Source organism: Cheilinus undulatus, linkage group 4 (assembly GCF_018320785.1).
Source record: "Cheilinus undulatus linkage group 4, ASM1832078v1, whole genome shotgun sequence".
NCBI lineage: Eukaryota > Metazoa > Chordata > Actinopteri > Labriformes > Labridae > Cheilinus > Cheilinus undulatus.
The window spans coordinates 55,768,568-55,786,059 of record NC_054868.1 but is presented as its reverse complement, the minus strand read 5'-3'; the positions used below and the strand labels follow the sequence as shown (position 1 = coordinate 55,786,059).

The 17,492-nt window shown below is 40.4% G+C and overlaps 1 protein-coding gene across 1 annotated transcript in view; it reads right to left on the bottom strand.

The window, feature by feature from the left end:
• Positions 1 to 17,492, bottom strand: part of slit1b (slit homolog 1b (Drosophila)) — a 165,342-nt gene that overhangs the window by 87,496 nt on the left and 60,354 nt on the right. Inside the window, 6 exon segments of the mRNA XM_041785147.1 lie at positions 744 to 815; positions 1,565 to 1,712; positions 1,792 to 1,955; positions 3,250 to 3,321; positions 5,812 to 5,883; positions 12,300 to 12,371. Coding sequence (XP_041641081.1) covers positions 744 to 815; positions 1,565 to 1,712; positions 1,792 to 1,955; positions 3,250 to 3,321; positions 5,812 to 5,883; positions 12,300 to 12,371 — 600 coding nt within the window.

The following is a 17,492-nucleotide window of genomic DNA, read 5'->3' as shown; positions in this document are numbered from 1 at the left end:
AGGTTAACTTTATAATGGATCATGGTTTTGCTGACCTCCATGGTCCCCCAGTTTGGCTGGGCCCCAGAAAGCTCTCCCAGTTACCCCCTTATGGGTGACCTTGTCTGCAGAGGACTGTCTTGGAAGTGCATGGCCGTGTTGATCCACCTTCAGGTCCAGTGGGGGTCCCCGGTCTGTGACTCCTTCATTTTGGGGGCCGTGGGCTGTAAAGGTTGAGGATCACTGGCTTAGAGAGTGAAACTAAAAGTTTCTGCGGGAAATTAAACGTCATTGATGGGATATGTAAAAAACTGTCAGTGGAGACAGAAGAGTTGTAAAGACTCTGCAGTCCGTCTGAATCTGCACACAGCTCTGCAGCTTCATGTGGAGGAGGAGGAGGAGGGAGGCAGACAGCAGGAGAGGAAGGTGAACATAAAAAGACTGTCTGCTCTTTGTTTATAAAGAAAACCATCTGAGGAAGAATGAAGAGATGCTAAAGTCCTCTTAGTACACCTGAAAAGTGCTCCGTTATAAGAAAAAGTCCTGAGAGTCTGCAGAAAGGCCTGTGGCAGTGTTGACGCTGAAGATGCCTGTCGTTCTTAGATGGAGCTCCTACTAATCTACGTCACCTGGTTAAAGTTTTTGTCACTCTATGAAGAGACAGAATGTGAAAGTGAAACACCTTTAGGAGGCTAATTTATCCTGACGAGCCCTAATCTTTGAATCTGTATGTAAAAGAGTTCAGACATGTTTGGAGCACTCACATCCGCCGAAGCTTCTTGTAGGAGGTGAAAGCGCCCGGAGGAACCGACTTGATGCCATTTTGCTCCAAACGTCTGAAGAGAGAGAAAGGACAAGAGGCAGAGGCAGACAGACATAAATAATTTGCCTTCAGCAGATAAAAACTCTACAGCAGCTGGATGTTGCTGCCGTCAGCAGGACTGTCTGAAGTTTCCATTTAAACTACTCAAACATTTGTCTGCATGCAACATTCATTCAGACTCCTGGTCTCCTGTCGTCTGTTTAGGGCTGATTCTCATTCAGACTGAAACTTCTTCTTCTCACAGGAAAGAAAAAGAACGTTTTAGAAATAGCCAGCGTGGTTTTTTACGTTTGTATTTCTCTGACCTAGAAAACTTCAATTCCTCTGAGAGCTGATTTGTGGAACAGAACTAAACAAGTAAGAGATGTCCTGAAAATTCCACAGACTCCGTGTCCATAGAGAATTTTCCCCATGTTTTTGCTCTAACCAGTAACTCACGACCTCTCCCACTGGCTCCATTCCTGACCTCAGCCCAATCACAAGATCCCAACTTCACAAAAAGCACATTTCTCTGATTGTCCCGGGTTGATTTGTCGTCGTTTTGCTTCCTGTTTGAACAAAATGTTGATGTTGTGATTGGATAAATGCTGGACGGTCTGTAGATGGTGTTTTATTTGGAAATTAAAGGAGCAGTCCGTGTATTTCTGTGTGTCTTCCTGCTGTTGTGTCTGCTTCTCTGAATGTACATCTGAGGCAGAGCAGAGAGGAACACAGAATTATAAAGACGTTTTTTTAACTTTTGAGTGGTGCCAGGAAACTCACATCTCAGTCATGGCCTCAGGTAAGTGGGCGGGGATGGCAGTGAGGCCCCTCCCCCGACAGTCCACGATGTTGTTGCTGCAGGAGCACATGGGAGGACAGGACCCGGACGCCAGGCTGCACGGCTGAACGAAGGCGCTGCCACCGTGGCCTGGAAACAGACAAAGCAACGTTAAACTTTAGCTCCATCATCAAACCCTGGAAAGAAGAGTGTTTGACTGTTTCCGTACCTGAGCAGGCAAAGTCGCTCTTCCGCAGCTCGGCGAGGTTGAGGCCCCTCAGAGTGGGGGGAGAGCTGCACTGAGTGTAGAGTCCTAACGCCGGCCGCTGCCGTAACCATGGAGACAGCCAGGCCAGGTGACAGTCACAGCGCAGAGAGTTAGAGTGAAGACGGCTGGGAGTGGAGGGAGGGGTAAGAGAGGAGTGAAGGAGTGAAGGAGTGAAGGATGCATGAAAGAAGAAGAGAAAAGAGGAAGAGAGAGGAGAGAGGGGAGAGGTAAAAGTGAGGAAGAGTAGGAGCAAAAGAAGAAAAGTGAAAAAAGAAGGGATGGAGAATGGTGGTGTAGGAGGAAGAGTTAGATAAAAGAAAGAAATTAACAGATTAGGATTAGGAGAGGAAAGAAAAGAAGAGTAAGGAAGGAGTGGATATGTGGAAAAGCATAAAAAAAGGTGGAAGGAAGAAAGACAGGAAGGAAGGACAGAGGAAAGGAAGGAAAAAAGGAACAAAAGAAGGAAGGAAGAATAGAAGGAAGGAAGAAATAAATGAACGAAAGAAACAAGGATGAAGTAAAGAAGGGTGTAATGAAGGAAGAAGAGAAAGGAGGAAGGAAGGAAGGGAAAAATTAACAGAAGAAGCAAGGATGGAGGAAAGATGGATGTACAGAAAGAAGAAAGGAAAGATGGAAGGAAGGAAGGAAGTAAGGAAGGAAGGAAGAAACAAATGACCGAAAGAAACAAGGATGGAAGAAAGAAGGGTGTAAAGAAGGAAGGAAGTAAGCAAAGGGAGGAGGGAAGGAAAGATGGAAGACAGTAAGGAACAAATGACCGGAAGAAAGAAGGATGGAGGAAAGAAGGATGTACAAAAAGAGGGAAGGAAGGAAGGAAGGAAGGGACAAATGAACAGAAGAAGCAAGGATGGAGGAAAGATGGATGTACAGAAGGAAGGAAGGAAAGATAAAAGGAAGGAAGGAAGAAATGAACAAAATAAGCAAGGATGGAGCAAGGAAGGACGTAAAGAAGGAAGGATGTAAGCAAGGAAGGAAGGAAGGAGGGAACAAATGACCGGAAGAAGCAAGGATGGAGGAAAGAAGGACGTACAAAAAGAGGGAAGGAAGGAAGGAAGGAAGGGACAAATGAATGGAAGAAGCAAGGATGGAGGAAACAAGGATGAAAGAAGGAAGGAAGGAAGCACAGAAGGAAGGAAGAAATGAACAAAAGAAGCAAGGATGGAGGAAAGAACAATGTATGGAATGGAGGAAGGAAGGAAGGGAGGAAGGGAGGAAGTAAGTTAACCAGCACAAAGGTCGACAGGGAAAAATGAAGTAGTAAAAGCAGTGATGAAATATGAAAGAAGAGAGAAGAAAATTAACTATCAGTATCTGACAGAGGCATTACCAATGATATTCTGTTTCCAGGAGAAAGAAATGGGGCATTCTGGGTAATGTAGTAGATGTGGGTGAAGAACTTACAAGGTTCGCAGTTTGGGCATGTGGTTGAAACTGGAGACGGGAATACTGCTGATGTTGTTGTTGTTGAGCGTGCTACAACAGAAGAAGACATTAAAGAGAGAGAGAGGGAGTAAATATGTGAAAGAAGAGCGAGTGAGAGGATATGAAGACAAAATAACAGGACAGACATCCTACTTGGCAGCACAATTTTTATACCACATTTCCTGATTGTTTGTGTAAAATATTATGTAAATGTAGCTGATAAACATTTATAAACATTTATAAACATTTAAAAACGTTTATAAACATTGATAAACATTTATAATCATTTAAAAAACGTTTATAAACATTGATAAACATTTATAATCATTTAAAAACGTTTATAAACATTGATAAACATTTATAATCATTTATAAACATTTAAAAACGTTTATAAACAATGATAAACATTTATAATCATTTAAAAACGTTTATAAACATTTAAAAACGTTTATAAACATTGATAAACATTTATAAACATTTAAAAACGTTTATAAACATTGATAAACATTTATAAACGTTTATAAACATTTACAAACATTTATAAACATTTATAAACATTTAAAAACGTTTATAAACATTGATAGACATTTATAAACATTTATAAACATTTAAAAACGTTTATAAACATTGATAAACATTTATAATCATTTAAAAACGTTTATAAACATTGATAAACATTTATAATCATTTAAAAACGTTTATAAACATTTAAAAACGTTTATAAACATTGATAAACATTTATAAACATTTAAAAACGTTTATAAACATTGATAAACATTTATAAACGTTTATAAACATTTACAAACATTTATAAACATTTATAAACATTTAAAAACGTTTATAAACATTGATAAACATTTATAAACATTTAAAAACGTTTATAAACATTGATAAACATTTATAAACTTTAAAAAACGTTTATAAACATTGATAAACATTTATAAACTTTAAAAAACGTTTATAAACATTGATAAACATTTATAAACATTTAAAAACGTTTATAAACATTGATATACACCGATCAGCAGTTGATTATTCTTCAGGTATAGTTAAGAGGAAAAGAGAGCAGACAGTCGCCCGTGGATGAAGAAATGCATGTTTGATATTTTCAGATAAGAGCAAGAAGATTTGGTTAGTAGCAACTTCATCCATAGCCAATTATCTAACTCTAGAGGCATGGTTCTCAACTGGTGGGTGGGGACCCAGGAGTGGGTCCCAGAGCCATTTCCAGTGGGTCAAAAATGCGTTCTTGGGGGGAAAAAAAATGGGAAAAATGTCTATGATGCATCTTTTGTTCCATCTCATGTAAAAATGCTCCATTATTCAGTTAAAACATTTGGTTATGACTGAACATTCTGATGAATTAGGGTTGTGATTTGTCATTATTTTATTTATTTTATTTTTTTATTTATTGTTATTTAACCAGGAGAAAACCTCACTGAGATTAAATCTCTTTTTTAGTAAGGAGGTCCCGACACTTAAACAGTTGAGAACCATTTCTCCAGAGTACACAGAATATACCTGAAGACTGGCAGTCACCCAGCAGATCCACCACAGGTGGTTTGCAGCATTTCAGTACTTGGAGGGATACTATGGTGCACGCGTAGACCACTGCCTAGGTTACACTGACCTTTGCCAGATGCTAGAGCTTAAGGCAGCCTTACACCTGACGACTGCTCCTCCGATTTCAAGGTCGCAGACAAAATTCCAAAGTAGGAGTAAAATCATGGGAGTCTTGCTAAAGTCACAGCTTGCTCCTGTTGTCTCAGTCGTTAGGTGTACGCTGGTCATTAGACTCGATTTTAGCCGTGTTAAGGCCGTCTTTCTTCTTTCTTGTTGGGAATTTCCACCACATGCATGATGGGAAATAATCTCAGAAGGAATCATTTTCTAGTCTTGTAGTTAGTGACCCAGAGTCTTTGCCAAATCTCAGTCTGAGACTAAAAATAATATTACCAGCAGATCAGTTTCTGCAGGTATCAGCTAACAAAGTTGAATATTTGCACTGGCAGATATGAAAAGTTCTTGTGATGTCTGCAGCCTCTGTATGGCCGTACATATCAGCAGCATAAACAATGGATCAGTCTTCAGTATTGGTCAAATGTTCAGCTGTACCATCAGGCTGTGTAGGGCGTTACCTACTCACTGAGAGACACTGGGAGCTCTGAACATTTTAGATGAAACTCCAAATATAAAACATCGATCAGACGGTCTGCTTCCTCTCTCAGCTCCTCTTGACCCACCCTCTCTTCACAGGAGACACCTGATGTTCTTTAGCATAAAAAGGTGAGTATATATCGGTGACGGCTTATATGAGTCTGGAAATGTCGGCATGATGGACGTCGGCAAAGATCTAACGCCCTGCATCCATAGTCTCCATTTATTACCTGGTTAATTAGATTTGTATGTTATTTATCAGGTTATAATCCTGCAATAACTAAAATGTTCTGCAGCAACACAAGATGACACCTGGAGTCCTGCTGAGATAAACCATAAAGCGATATTTTCATTTCCATAAAACAGATTTCTCAGGATACTCACAGTACTTCCAGAGATCGCAGAGCTCTGAACGCACCCTCCTCTATACAGCTGATGTGGTTTTTATCCAGCTGACTGAAAATAAAACATCAGATGACTTTTAATCACAAATCCAGTCTGTGTACATGGATGGATCACTTAAAACAGGAATATTTACATGCAGCTTGATTTTTTTACACGTTCATTATTATTTATCATTATCAAAATCATATTATCTGTCAGCTCAGCCTCAGTCCCTTTAAAGCCCCCGCCCTACCATTACCATTCACATCTGAGGGTAGAGCGTCCTGATTCTTGTTGAATGGAGGGTCAGGGTGAAGTCCTGGAGCTACATGGCCCTTCAGACAGAGATTTCCCTGAGGAACACTCCAAACTGTCACAGGGAATCTCCCAGAATGCTTTGAGGGCCCCTCAGCTGTCAAACGTATGCAGATGTAGGTGGTGTCGTTGCCACTAAGGCTTGACAACCATCTGATATTTTAATTCATGTTGTATATTAAAACCAGGTAGTAGAAGTAAAAGCTAGAAATGAACCTAAACCTCAGTCCTTCCTCAGGACAACGCTGGATTATTGTCTCTGTCCTCAACACTAGTGCAGAACTCTCTAGATAATCTCCTGCCTCATTTAAACTGTGACAGAAAAGAAGGAAGGATGTAGAGAAGGAAGGAAGGAAGGAAGGAAAGAAGGAAGGAAGGAAGCAAGGAAGGCAGGAAAGAAGGAAGGAAGGAAGCAAGGAAGGCAGGAAAGAAGGAAGGAAGGAAGGAATAAACAAAAGAAGCAAGGATGGAGGAAAGAAGGACATAAAGAAGAAAGGATAGAAGGAAGGAAGCAAGGAAGGAAGGAAGGAAGGAAGGAAGGAACAAATGACCTAGAGAAGCAATGATGGAGGAAAAAGGATGTAGAGAAGGAAGGAAGGAAGTCTGATTTATGACTGAGTGGATCTCTCTCAGGCTTTAGTCTGCAGGAAATGTCTTAGTGGGAGTCAGCATGGACACCAACATGAAGATCTGAACCCTGAGAATAAAGACTCTGGAGGGCAGCTTTAGACCAGGATGCGAACAGGATAATCAGTCTGTCAGACTGGACCATTAGCTGTGTTTCCTTGCTACCATTAGCTGTGTTTTCTTGCTACATTAGCTGTGTTTTCTTGCTACATTAGCTGTGTTTTCTTGCTACATTAGCTGTGTTTTCTTGCTACATTAGCTGTGTTTCCTTGCTACCATTAGCTGTGTTTTCTTGCTACATTAGCTGTGTTTCCTTGCTACATTAGCTGTGTTTCCTTGCTACCATTAGCTGTGTTTTCTTGCTACATTAGCTGTGTTTCCTTGCTACCATTAGCTGTGTTTTCTTGCTACATTAGCTGTGTTTCCTTGCTACCATTAGCTGTGTTTTCTTGCTACATTAGCTGTGTTTTCTTGCTACATTAGCTGTGTTTCCTTGCTACCATTAGCTGTGTTTCCTTGCTACATTAGCTGTGTTTTCTTGCTACATTAGCTGTGTTTTCTTGCTACATTAGCTGTGTTTTCTTGCTACATTAGCTGTGTTTTTTTGCTACATTAGCTGTGTTTTCTTGCTACATTAGCTGTGTTTTCTTGCTACATTAGCTGTGTTTTCTTGCTACATTAGCTGTGTTTTCTTGATACCATTAGCTGTGTTTTCTTGCTACATTAGCTGTGTTTTCTTGCTACATTAGCTGTGTTTTCTTGCTACATTAGCTGTGTTTCCTTGCTACCATTAGCTGTTTCCTTGCTACCATTAGCTGTGTTTCCTTGCTACATTAGCTGTGTTTTCTTGCTACATTAGCTGTGTTTTCTTGCTACATTAGCTGTGTTTTCTTGCTACCATTAGCTGTGTTTTCTTGCTACATTAGCTGTGTTTTCTTGCTACATTAGCTGTGTTTCCTTGCTACCATTAGCTGTGTTTTCTTGCTACATTAGCTGTGTTTTCTTGCTACATTAGCTGTGTTTTCTTGCTACATTAGCTGTGTTTTCTTGCTACATTAGCTGTGTTTCCTTGCTACCATTAGCTGTGTTTTCTTGCTACATTAGCTGTGTTTCCTTGCTACATTAGCTGTGTTTCCTTGCTACCATTAGCTGTGTTTTCTTGCTACATTAGCTGTGTTTCCTTGCTACCATTAGCTGTGTTTTCTTGCTACATTAGCTGTGTTTCCTTGCTACCATTAGCTGTGTTTTCTTGCTACATTAGCTGTGTTTTCTTGCTACATTAGCTGTGTTTCCTTGCTACCATTAGCTGTGTTTTCTTGCTACATTAGCTGTGTTTTCTTGCTACATTAGCTGTGTTTCCTTGCTACCATTAGCTGTTTCCTTGCTACCATTAGCTGTGTTTCCTTGCTACATTAGCTGTGTTTTCTTGCTACATTAGCTGTGTTTTCTTGCTACATTAGCTGTGTTTTCTTGCTACCATTAGCTGTGTTTTCTTGCTACATTAGCTGTGTTTTCTTGCTACATTAGCTGTGTTTTCTTGCTACATTAGCTGTGTTTCCTTGCTACATTAGCTGTGTTTTCTTGCTACCATTAGCTGTGTTTTCTTGCTACATTAGCTGTGTTTTCTTGCTACATTAGCTGTGTTTTCTTGCTACATTAGCTGTGTTTCCTTGCTACCATTAGCTGTGTTTTCTTGCTACATTAGCTGTGTTTTCTTGCTACATTAGCTGTGTTTTCTTGCTACATTAGCTGTGTTTTCTTGCTACATTAGCTGTGTTTCCTTGCTACCATTAGCTGTGTTTCCTTGCTACATTAGCTGTGTTTCCTTGCTACCATTAGCTGTGTTTTCTTGCTACCATTAGCTGTGTTTTCTTGCTACCATTAGCTGTGTTTTCTTGCTACATTAGCTGTGTTTTCTTGCTACATTAGCTGTGTTTTCTTGCTACATTAGCTGTGTTTCCTTGCTACCATTAGCTGTGTTTTCTTGCTACATTAGCTGTGTTTTCTTGCTACATTAGCTGTGTTTTCTTGCTACATTAGCTGTGTTTTCTTGCTACATTAGCTGTGTTTTCTTGCTACATTAGCTGTGTTTCCTTGCTACCATTAGCTGTGTTTCCTTGCTACATTAGCTGTGTTTCCTTGCTACCATTAGCTGTGTTTTCTTGCTACATTAGCTGTGTTTTCTTGCTACATTAGCTGTGTTTCCTTGCTACCATTAGCTGTGTTTTCTTGCTACATTAGCTGTGTTTCCTTGCTACCATTAGCTGTGTTTTCTTGCTACATTAGCTGTGTTTTCTTGCTACATTAGCTGTGTTTCCTTGCTACATTAGCTGTGTTTTCTTGCTACCATTAGCTGTGTTTTCTTGCTACATTAGCTGTGTTTTCTTGCTACATTAGCTGTGTTTCCTTGCTACCATTAGCTGTGTTTTCTTGCTACATTAGCTGTGTTTTCTTGCTACATTAGCTGTGTTTTCTTGCTACATTAGCTGTGTTTTCTTGCTACATTAGCTGTGTTTACTTGCTACCATTAGCTGTGTTTCCTTGCTACATTAGCTGTGTTTCCGTGCTACCATTAGCTGTGTTTTCTTGCTACATTAGCTGTGTTTTCTTGCTACATTAGCTGTGTTTTCTTGCTACATTAGCTGTGTTTTCTTGCTACATTAGCTGTGTTTTCTTGCTACATTAGCTGTGTTTTCTTGCTACATTAGCTGTGTTTTCTTGCTACATTAGCTGTGTTTTCTTGCTACATTAGCTGTGTTTCCTTGCTACATTAGCTGTGTTTCCTTGCTACCATTAGCTGTTTCCTTGCTACCATTAGCTGTGTTTCCTTGCTACATTAGCTGTGTTTTCTTGCTACATTGGCTGTGTTTTCTTGCTACATTAGCTGTGTTTTCTTGCTACCATTAGCTGTGTTTTTTTGCTACATTAGCTGTGTTTTCTTGCTACATTAGCTGTGTTTTCTTGCTACATTAGCTGTGTTTTCTTGCTACATTAGCTGTGTTTACTTGCTACCATTAGCTGTGTTTCCTTGCTACATTAGCTGTGTTTTCTTGCTACATTAGCTGTGTTTTCTTGCTACATTAGCTGTGTTTTCTTGCTACATTAGCTGTGTTTTCTTGCTACCATTAGCTGTGTTTTCTTGCTACATTAGCTGTGTTTCCTTGCTACCATTAGCTGTGTTTTCTTGCTACATTAGCTGTGTTTTCTTGCTACATTAGCTGTGTTTTCTTGCTACATTAGCTGTGTTTTTTTGCTACATTAGCTGTGTTTTCTTGCTACATTAGCTGTGTTTTCTTGCTACATTAGCTGTGTTTTCTTGCTACATTAGCTGTGTTTTCTTGATACCATTAGCTGTGTTTTCTTGCTACATTAGCTGTGTTTTCTTGCTACCATTAGCTGTGTTTTCTTGCTACATTAGCTGTGTTTTCTTGCTACATTAGCTGTGTTTTCTTGCTACATTAGCTGTGTTTTCTTGCTACATTAGCTGGGTTTTCTTGCTACCATTAGCTGTGTTTCCTTGCTACCATTAGCTGTGTTTTCTTGCTACATTAGCTGTGTTTTCTTGCTACCATTAGCTGTGTTTTCTTGCTACATTAGCTGTGTTTTCTTGCTACATTAGCTGTGTTTCCTTGCTACCATTAGCTGTGTTTTCTTGCTACATTAGCTGTGTTTCCTTGCTACCATTAGCTGTGTTTTCTTGCTACATTAGCTGTGTTTTCTTGCTACCATTAGCTGTGTTTTCTTGCTACCATTAGCTGTGTTTTCTTGCTACATTAGCTGTGTTTCCTTGCTACCATTAGCTGTGTTTTCTTGCTACATTAGCTGTGTTTCCTTGCTACCATTAGCTGTGTTTTCTTGCTACATTAGCTGTGTTTTCTTGCTACCATTAGCTGTGTTTTCTTGCTACATTAGCTGTGTTTCCTTGCTACCATTAGGTGTTTTTTATTGCTACATTAGGTGTGTTTTCTTGATACATTAGCGGTGTTTTTCTACATTAGCTGTGTTTTCTTGCTACATTAGCTGTGTTTTCTTGCTACATTAGCTGTGTTTTCTTGCTACCATTAGCTGTGTTTTCTTGCTACATTAGCTGTGTTTCCTTGCTACATTAGCTGTGTTTTCTTGCTACATTAGCTGTGTTTTCTTGCTACATTAGCTGTGTTTTCTTGCTACATTAGCTGTGTTTTCTTGCTACATTAGCTGTGTTTTCTTGCTACATTAGCTGTGTTTCCTTGCTACATTAGCTGGGTTTTCTTGCTACCATTAGCTGTGTTTCCTTGCTACCATTAGCTGTGTTTTCTTGCTACATTAGCTGTGTTTTCTTGCTACATTAGCTGTGTTTTCTTGCTACATTAGCTGTGTTTTCTTGCTACATTAGCTGTGTTTCCTTGCTACATTAGCTGTGTTTTCTTGCTACCATTAGCTGTGTTTTCTTGCTACATTAGCTGTGTTTTCTTGCTACATTAGCTGTGTTTCCTTGCTACCATTAGCTGTGTTTTCTTGCTACATTAGCTGTGTTTTCTTGCTACATTAGCTGTGTTTTCTTGCTACATTAGCTGTGTTTTCTTGCTACATTAGCTGTGTTTCCTTGCTACCATTAGCTGTGTTTCCTTGCTACATTAGCTGTGTTTCCTTGCTACCATTAGCTGTGTTTTCTTGCTACATTAGCTGTGTTTTCTTGCTACATTAGCTGTGTTTTCTTGCTACATTAGCTGTGTTTTCTTGCTACATTAGCTGTGTTTTCTTGCTACATTAGCTGTGTTTTCTTGCTACATTAGCTGTGTTTTCTTGCTACATTAGCTGTGTTTTCTTGCTACATTAGCTGTGTTTCCTTGCTACATTAGCTGTGTTTCCTTGCTACCATTAGCTGTTTCCTTGCTACCATTAGCTGTGTTTCCTTGCTACATTAGCTGTGTTTTCTTGCTACATTAGCTGTGTTTTCTTGCTACATTAGCTGTGTTTCCTTGCTACCATTAGCTGTGTTTTCTTGCTACATTAGCTGTGTTTTCTTGCTACCATTAGCTGTGTTTTCTTGCTACATTAGCTGTGTTTTCTTGCTACATTAGCTGTGTTTTCTTGCTACATTAGCTGTGTTTTCTTGCTACATTAGCTGTGTTTTCTTGCTACATTAGCTGTGTTTTCTTGCTACATTAGCTGTGTTTTCTTGCTACATTAGCTGTGTTTTCTTGCTACCATTAGCTGTGTTTTCTTGCTACATTAGCTGTGTTTTCTTGCTACATTAGCTGTGTTTTCTTGCTACATTAGCTGTGTTTTCTTGCTACATTAGCTGTGTTTTCTTGCTACATTAGCTGTGTTTTCTTGCTACATTAGCTGTGTTTTCTTGCTACATTAGCTGTGTTTCCTTGCTACCATTAGCTGTGTTTTCTTGCTACATTAGCTGTGTTTTCTTGCTACATTAGCTGTGTTTCCTTTCTACATTAGCTGTGTTTTCTTGCTACATTAGCTGTGTTTTCTTGCTACATTAGCTGTGTTTTCCTGTCTTATGCTTTGTAATCCTGAGTCTGTTTTCCGGTTTTCCGTCTGCTTACAGGTTTTTGAGGTCTACGGCTCCTCTGAAGGCTCGCCTTGGGATGGCCTGGAGGAAATTCTCGCTCACGTCTCTGCAAAGAGAAAAAAAAGAAAACTGTTGCTGAGAAACTCTGACAAGAGGAGAGTTTGTGGTGAATTTATAGCAAAAGAAAGCGAATCTCATAAACCCATGTTTGATTTAAAATAGAACTAAAAATAGAAGCTCAGTTTGAATTTAATGACAGCACATCTCAAAAAAGCTGGGACATGGCAAAAAAAGGCTGGAAAAGTAAGAGGTGTTAATGAAAAACAGCTGGAGGAGCATTTCACACCCAACTAGATTAATTATCAACAGGTCAGTAACATGACTGGGTATAAAAGGAGCATTTTAGAGAGGCAGAGTCTCTGGAGGATTCCTGGTTCATCAATCTGTGAAAAACTGAGTCTACAATTGTGGAACGATTTCAGAAAAATGTTTCTCTGCGAGCTGAAAGTGAATACTGGATGCTGGTGATCTTGGGGCCCTCAGGGGCCACTGCATGAAAACAGGCTGAAGCTGTATCACGTCAAAGAAGAAGCAATATGAGCCATAAGTTTTTCTGGGCAAAAGCTCATTTAACATGGACTGAGGAAATGTGGAAAACTGTTCTGTGGTCAGAGGAAACCACAGACGCCGTGTCCTGTGAGATAAAGAGGAGAGGGAGGAGAGACTTTAGAGCTACATACGCTCCCATCCAGACAACGTCTCTGTCAGGGAAGGCTGCCACTGTTTCAGCAAGACCATGCTAAACCACAGACCACATCCATCACAGCAAACAGCAACGCAAAGAGCAAGGAAAAAAGGATGTAAGGAAGGGAGGAAGGAAAGAAGGAAGGAAGGAAGGAAGCAATAACTGAATGAAAAAACCAAAGAACAAATTACAGAAAGAAGGATGGAGGAAGGAAGGATGTAAAGAAGGAAGGAAGGAAGAAATGAACAAAAGAAGCAAAGATGGAGGAAAAGAAGAACCAAATGACCGAAAGAGGCAAGGAAGGGGGGAAGGAAGGAAGGAAGGAAGGAAGGAAGGAAGGAAGGAATGACAAAATTAACAAAAGAGGAAAGGAAGGAGGAAAGAAGGACGTTAAGAAGGAAGGAAGGAAGCGAGGAAAGGAGGAAGGAAAGAGGGAAAGAAATAAGGAAGGAACAAAAGACTGAGAAAAGCAACGATGGAGGAAAGAAGGAAGAAAGGAAGGAATGAATAAAAGAAGCAAGGATGGAGGAAAAATAGACGTAAAGAAGGAAGGAAGGAAGCAAGGAAGGGATGAAGAAAGAAAGGAACAAAAGAAGCAAGGATGGAGGAAAGAAGGACATAAGGAAAGAAGGACAGCATGGCTTCACAGGAGAAGAGTCCAGGTCCTGAACTGGTCTGCCTGCAGTCACCAATAGAAACATTTGGAGCATCAGAAAAGGAAGAAGACCCAGGACTGTTGAGCAGCTAAGAAAAGAATGGGACAACATTCCTCTCCCATCAGCTGGCCTCCTCACTGCTCAGACGTTTACAGACTGTTGTTAAAGAAGAGGGGATGCTGCACAGTGGTAAACATGGTCCTGTCCCTTCTTTTTTGAGATGTGTTGTTGCCATCAGATTCAGAATAAGCTAAAATTTTCATGACATGGTGAAATGTCTCAGTTCAACATCTGCTATGCTGTTCATGGCAATCATTGACTTCTGTTTTTATTTACTTTTACAAAGTGTCCCAGCTTTTCTAGAATTTGGGTTTTATACTAGGCATGAAGGCAGAGGTTTGAGTTCCTCTGCTGTGTCCAGATTGTTATAGATTAGACAGTCTTAATCTGATTAATCCTAACTGTTAGATGTAAATATGCAGCAGTGTTTTTGTATTCACGCTGGGACGTCCTGCAGCTTTCACCCACTCTGAGTCCTCTTACTCTCAGCATGGTTCGCTTCATTAACCATCTCTTTCATACCAGTCTAAACACCAGTTCCTCTTTATCTTAATGCAGTTCCTTCCTAAAGCCTTGAGGGATCTCTGGTAATCCGATTTCTGAGATTAGAGGGTAAAATGTGCAATAAGAGGAAGAATAAAGAGTTACATAGGAAAACTGATGGAGAAGGTAATATCAAAGATAAACGATAAAGAGAATTAAACTGATAAAAGAGAAACTAAAAATAGGTTTTTGAAGCATGTGAGCATGTCTGGGTCTGACCACAGAGGATGTAGATCATCGCTGGCTGCCCTGCAGGACCTCAGACATAGTCCATTACCATCAGGGTCAAAGCAGAGAGGCTGACAGAGGAGGAAACACCCACTTACTGTCCCAGACCTCCACTGGACAGACACTGCTGTTTCACAATCAGACCCACAGTCCCTCAGCACAAGACGGACCTGAACCTGAGAGTTTTACAAACTTGAAATAAGTGAAGTATGATGATTTATGGGGCTGTTTGTCTGTTTTACTCTACCTCCTAGAGTGTTTCAAATATGGAGGAGGTTTAGGCTCATTTATTGATAATGTACTGTGCTGTTTGGTGCCCGCCAGATTCAGGAATATTTCCTGTGTTTTCAGGTCATGTATCTACATAATTCCATGTGGGATGGGTTATAGAAATGACCTGACAGGAAAATAAAATATTAATTTATTAATTCAGTATGTGTCTGTTACTGTTCGTGCTACCGATGGTGGAAGATATATGGTACAAAATTATGTCTAGCTTTGGTTATAACAACAATATGATCTGATACGTTACAGTACTTTACGTTACTATACAATATGTTACGAACACTACGATCAATACAGTACGACACAATATGTTACAATACCACACGATACATTATGTTACATTCAATACGACCTGACATGACACGACAGGAACTGATCCGATACCTTATGATGCGTTGTGATACATTACAATTACAGTATATTACAGCATGACAAAATACGATACGTTACTTTACGTTACAATACGTTACGTTCACAACACGACACCATCTAATACAACCTGATAAGTTATCTTGTAATGCCACATGATAGGATGCAAAACAATCTAATACATTACATTAATATTTGATATATAACAACACCACAGGATACGATACGTTACATTATATGTTACATTAAAATACGTTATATTACATTACCTTACGTTATGATATGTTACATTACGATGCGTTACGTTTGATATGTTAACGACAAGACACCATCTGACGATCTGATAAGTCACGTTGTGATACACGACAAGATCAGTACATTCTGATATGTTAATTTACTGTATGATATATTACAGCTCGACAGGATAGGACACGTTACAACACCTTACATCACGATCCTGGCTCTAGTCCTTAACTCTTCAGTTCCCACTGTGCAGCTGTTTGCTGGCTGTGTTTTCTGGTGTTTCTGAAGCACGCTGTCTTATGACCATGATGAAAGTGATGAAAGTCCTGAGCCTGCTTGGTCTAAATCCACAGTTTGTTTGCTTTAGTGATGGCTGCAGTCCACCTCCAACCCATGCAGCATGTCATTCAGCTTAAACAGGAGAGTGTCTGCCTGCAAACAAGGAGCTGGTAGAAATGCACCTTATTAGTGTTAAACTGCATGTGTGTGTCTAAGACTGGTCTATTGTTATGATTCCTGCTCCTGCACGCTCCCATAGACTTTTATTCCCGTCCCAGACAGATTAGCTGTGAAATTCACTGCTGCTCCACAGGAAAACAACCAGAATCCTGTGACCTGCAGCCTCTAATTCACATAGGCCAACAGAACTGTCTAATTTAGTCCAATCCAGACCCGGGTCTCTAATGTTGAAGCCCCCTTAGACAGGGTTATTGTCTTTTAATGGGCCTCTGGAGGAACCTGACTCTGTTCTGGCTGTTTAGAGTAAAAGTCTGCAGGAAATATTGAATTATTAGGGTCATGTAGTCGATGGTTTGGGTTAAATGTTCATTTTGAGGATCTAAATTCCTTCAAGGTGGCAAACAGTGTCTGTCCCCTCAGCTGATCCGTCTCCGATGGCTCCGTGCTCTCCGTCTGTTACAGCTCTGCTGCTGTCAATACTTCAGCGGTTAGCCGGTCTCTGTGCCAAACCAGAGGAAGTATTACAGAGAGGTCAGCGGTTAGAAGAAGCAAGACGGCCTGAAATGAAACACATCAGCAGGACAAAACCAGAGCGCACTAACTTCAACTCAGCCTGACACTGTCTGAGGTCAGCGGCATCGGCGTGTTGTTGAAGCAGACGCTCTGCGGTGTCTGAGACATGAAACAACCACAGGAGGAGGCGATGAGGGAAATACAGAGTGAGAACAGGATGGAGACGAGTTCATAGAGGATGAAATAGAAACCAAAGAGCAGGAAAAGGTGGCAGAAAGACGAGGAAAAAAGGAGACCACGAGAGGAGCTGGAGCAGAAAAAGGACCGTTGGGATGAGTCAGGGGGAGGATTCTCAGCCTGATCTGAAGAGACAGAGGAGAAAGGAGAGGTCCAGTCACACATCCAGTTTTTCTGCTTCATTTCAGAGAGAGCTCAAGGCCAGTGGACCAAACCAAACGCTTATTTTTGTCTCTGTTTACGTCCCTGAGCTTCATATACCATCATGATGAGAGCAGCAGGAAGGGTCTGGGTTTGTTTCTCTCATCATTAGACTGAGAGTCAGAGGAGGATAAAAACACAGAGTTCAGGGGGCTGAGCGACACGGCAGTGTGTGGACACAAAGACCAGATCCAGGAGAGACAGACTAGTCTCTCTCAAATAGAAGATTAGTGGTAAAAAAGTTGATATGTTTGAGCCGTTTTATGCCTTTTTTGATGGAGAAGGACGGTGGACGGTGACCTTATCATGCAGCAGCTGAACAAACGAGTCCTTAAGTCAGACCAGGTCACATGACCTAGAGGTGTGAACCCCACAGCCAGGCTTACGGTAGAAATTTGAAGTTTGTTGTACTTTGGCGCCCACCTATGGCTACACTGTCGTGTTTGAAACTAGCTACGGCAAACACACTGGACAGATACAGACCATGCATGAGAATGTGTGTTTATTTTCACTTCTTTAGAGCAGGGGTTCTCAACCTTGGGGTCAGGGGTCACAAGATACTGAGAGGGGGTCGCAGATTCCCCCCAAAAAACTAAGAATATTTTTCAAATTACACTGTTGCCAGTTTACACCAATTTTAACCCATTTTCATCCATTTTCCCATTAATTCTAACACAGTTTTGCCATT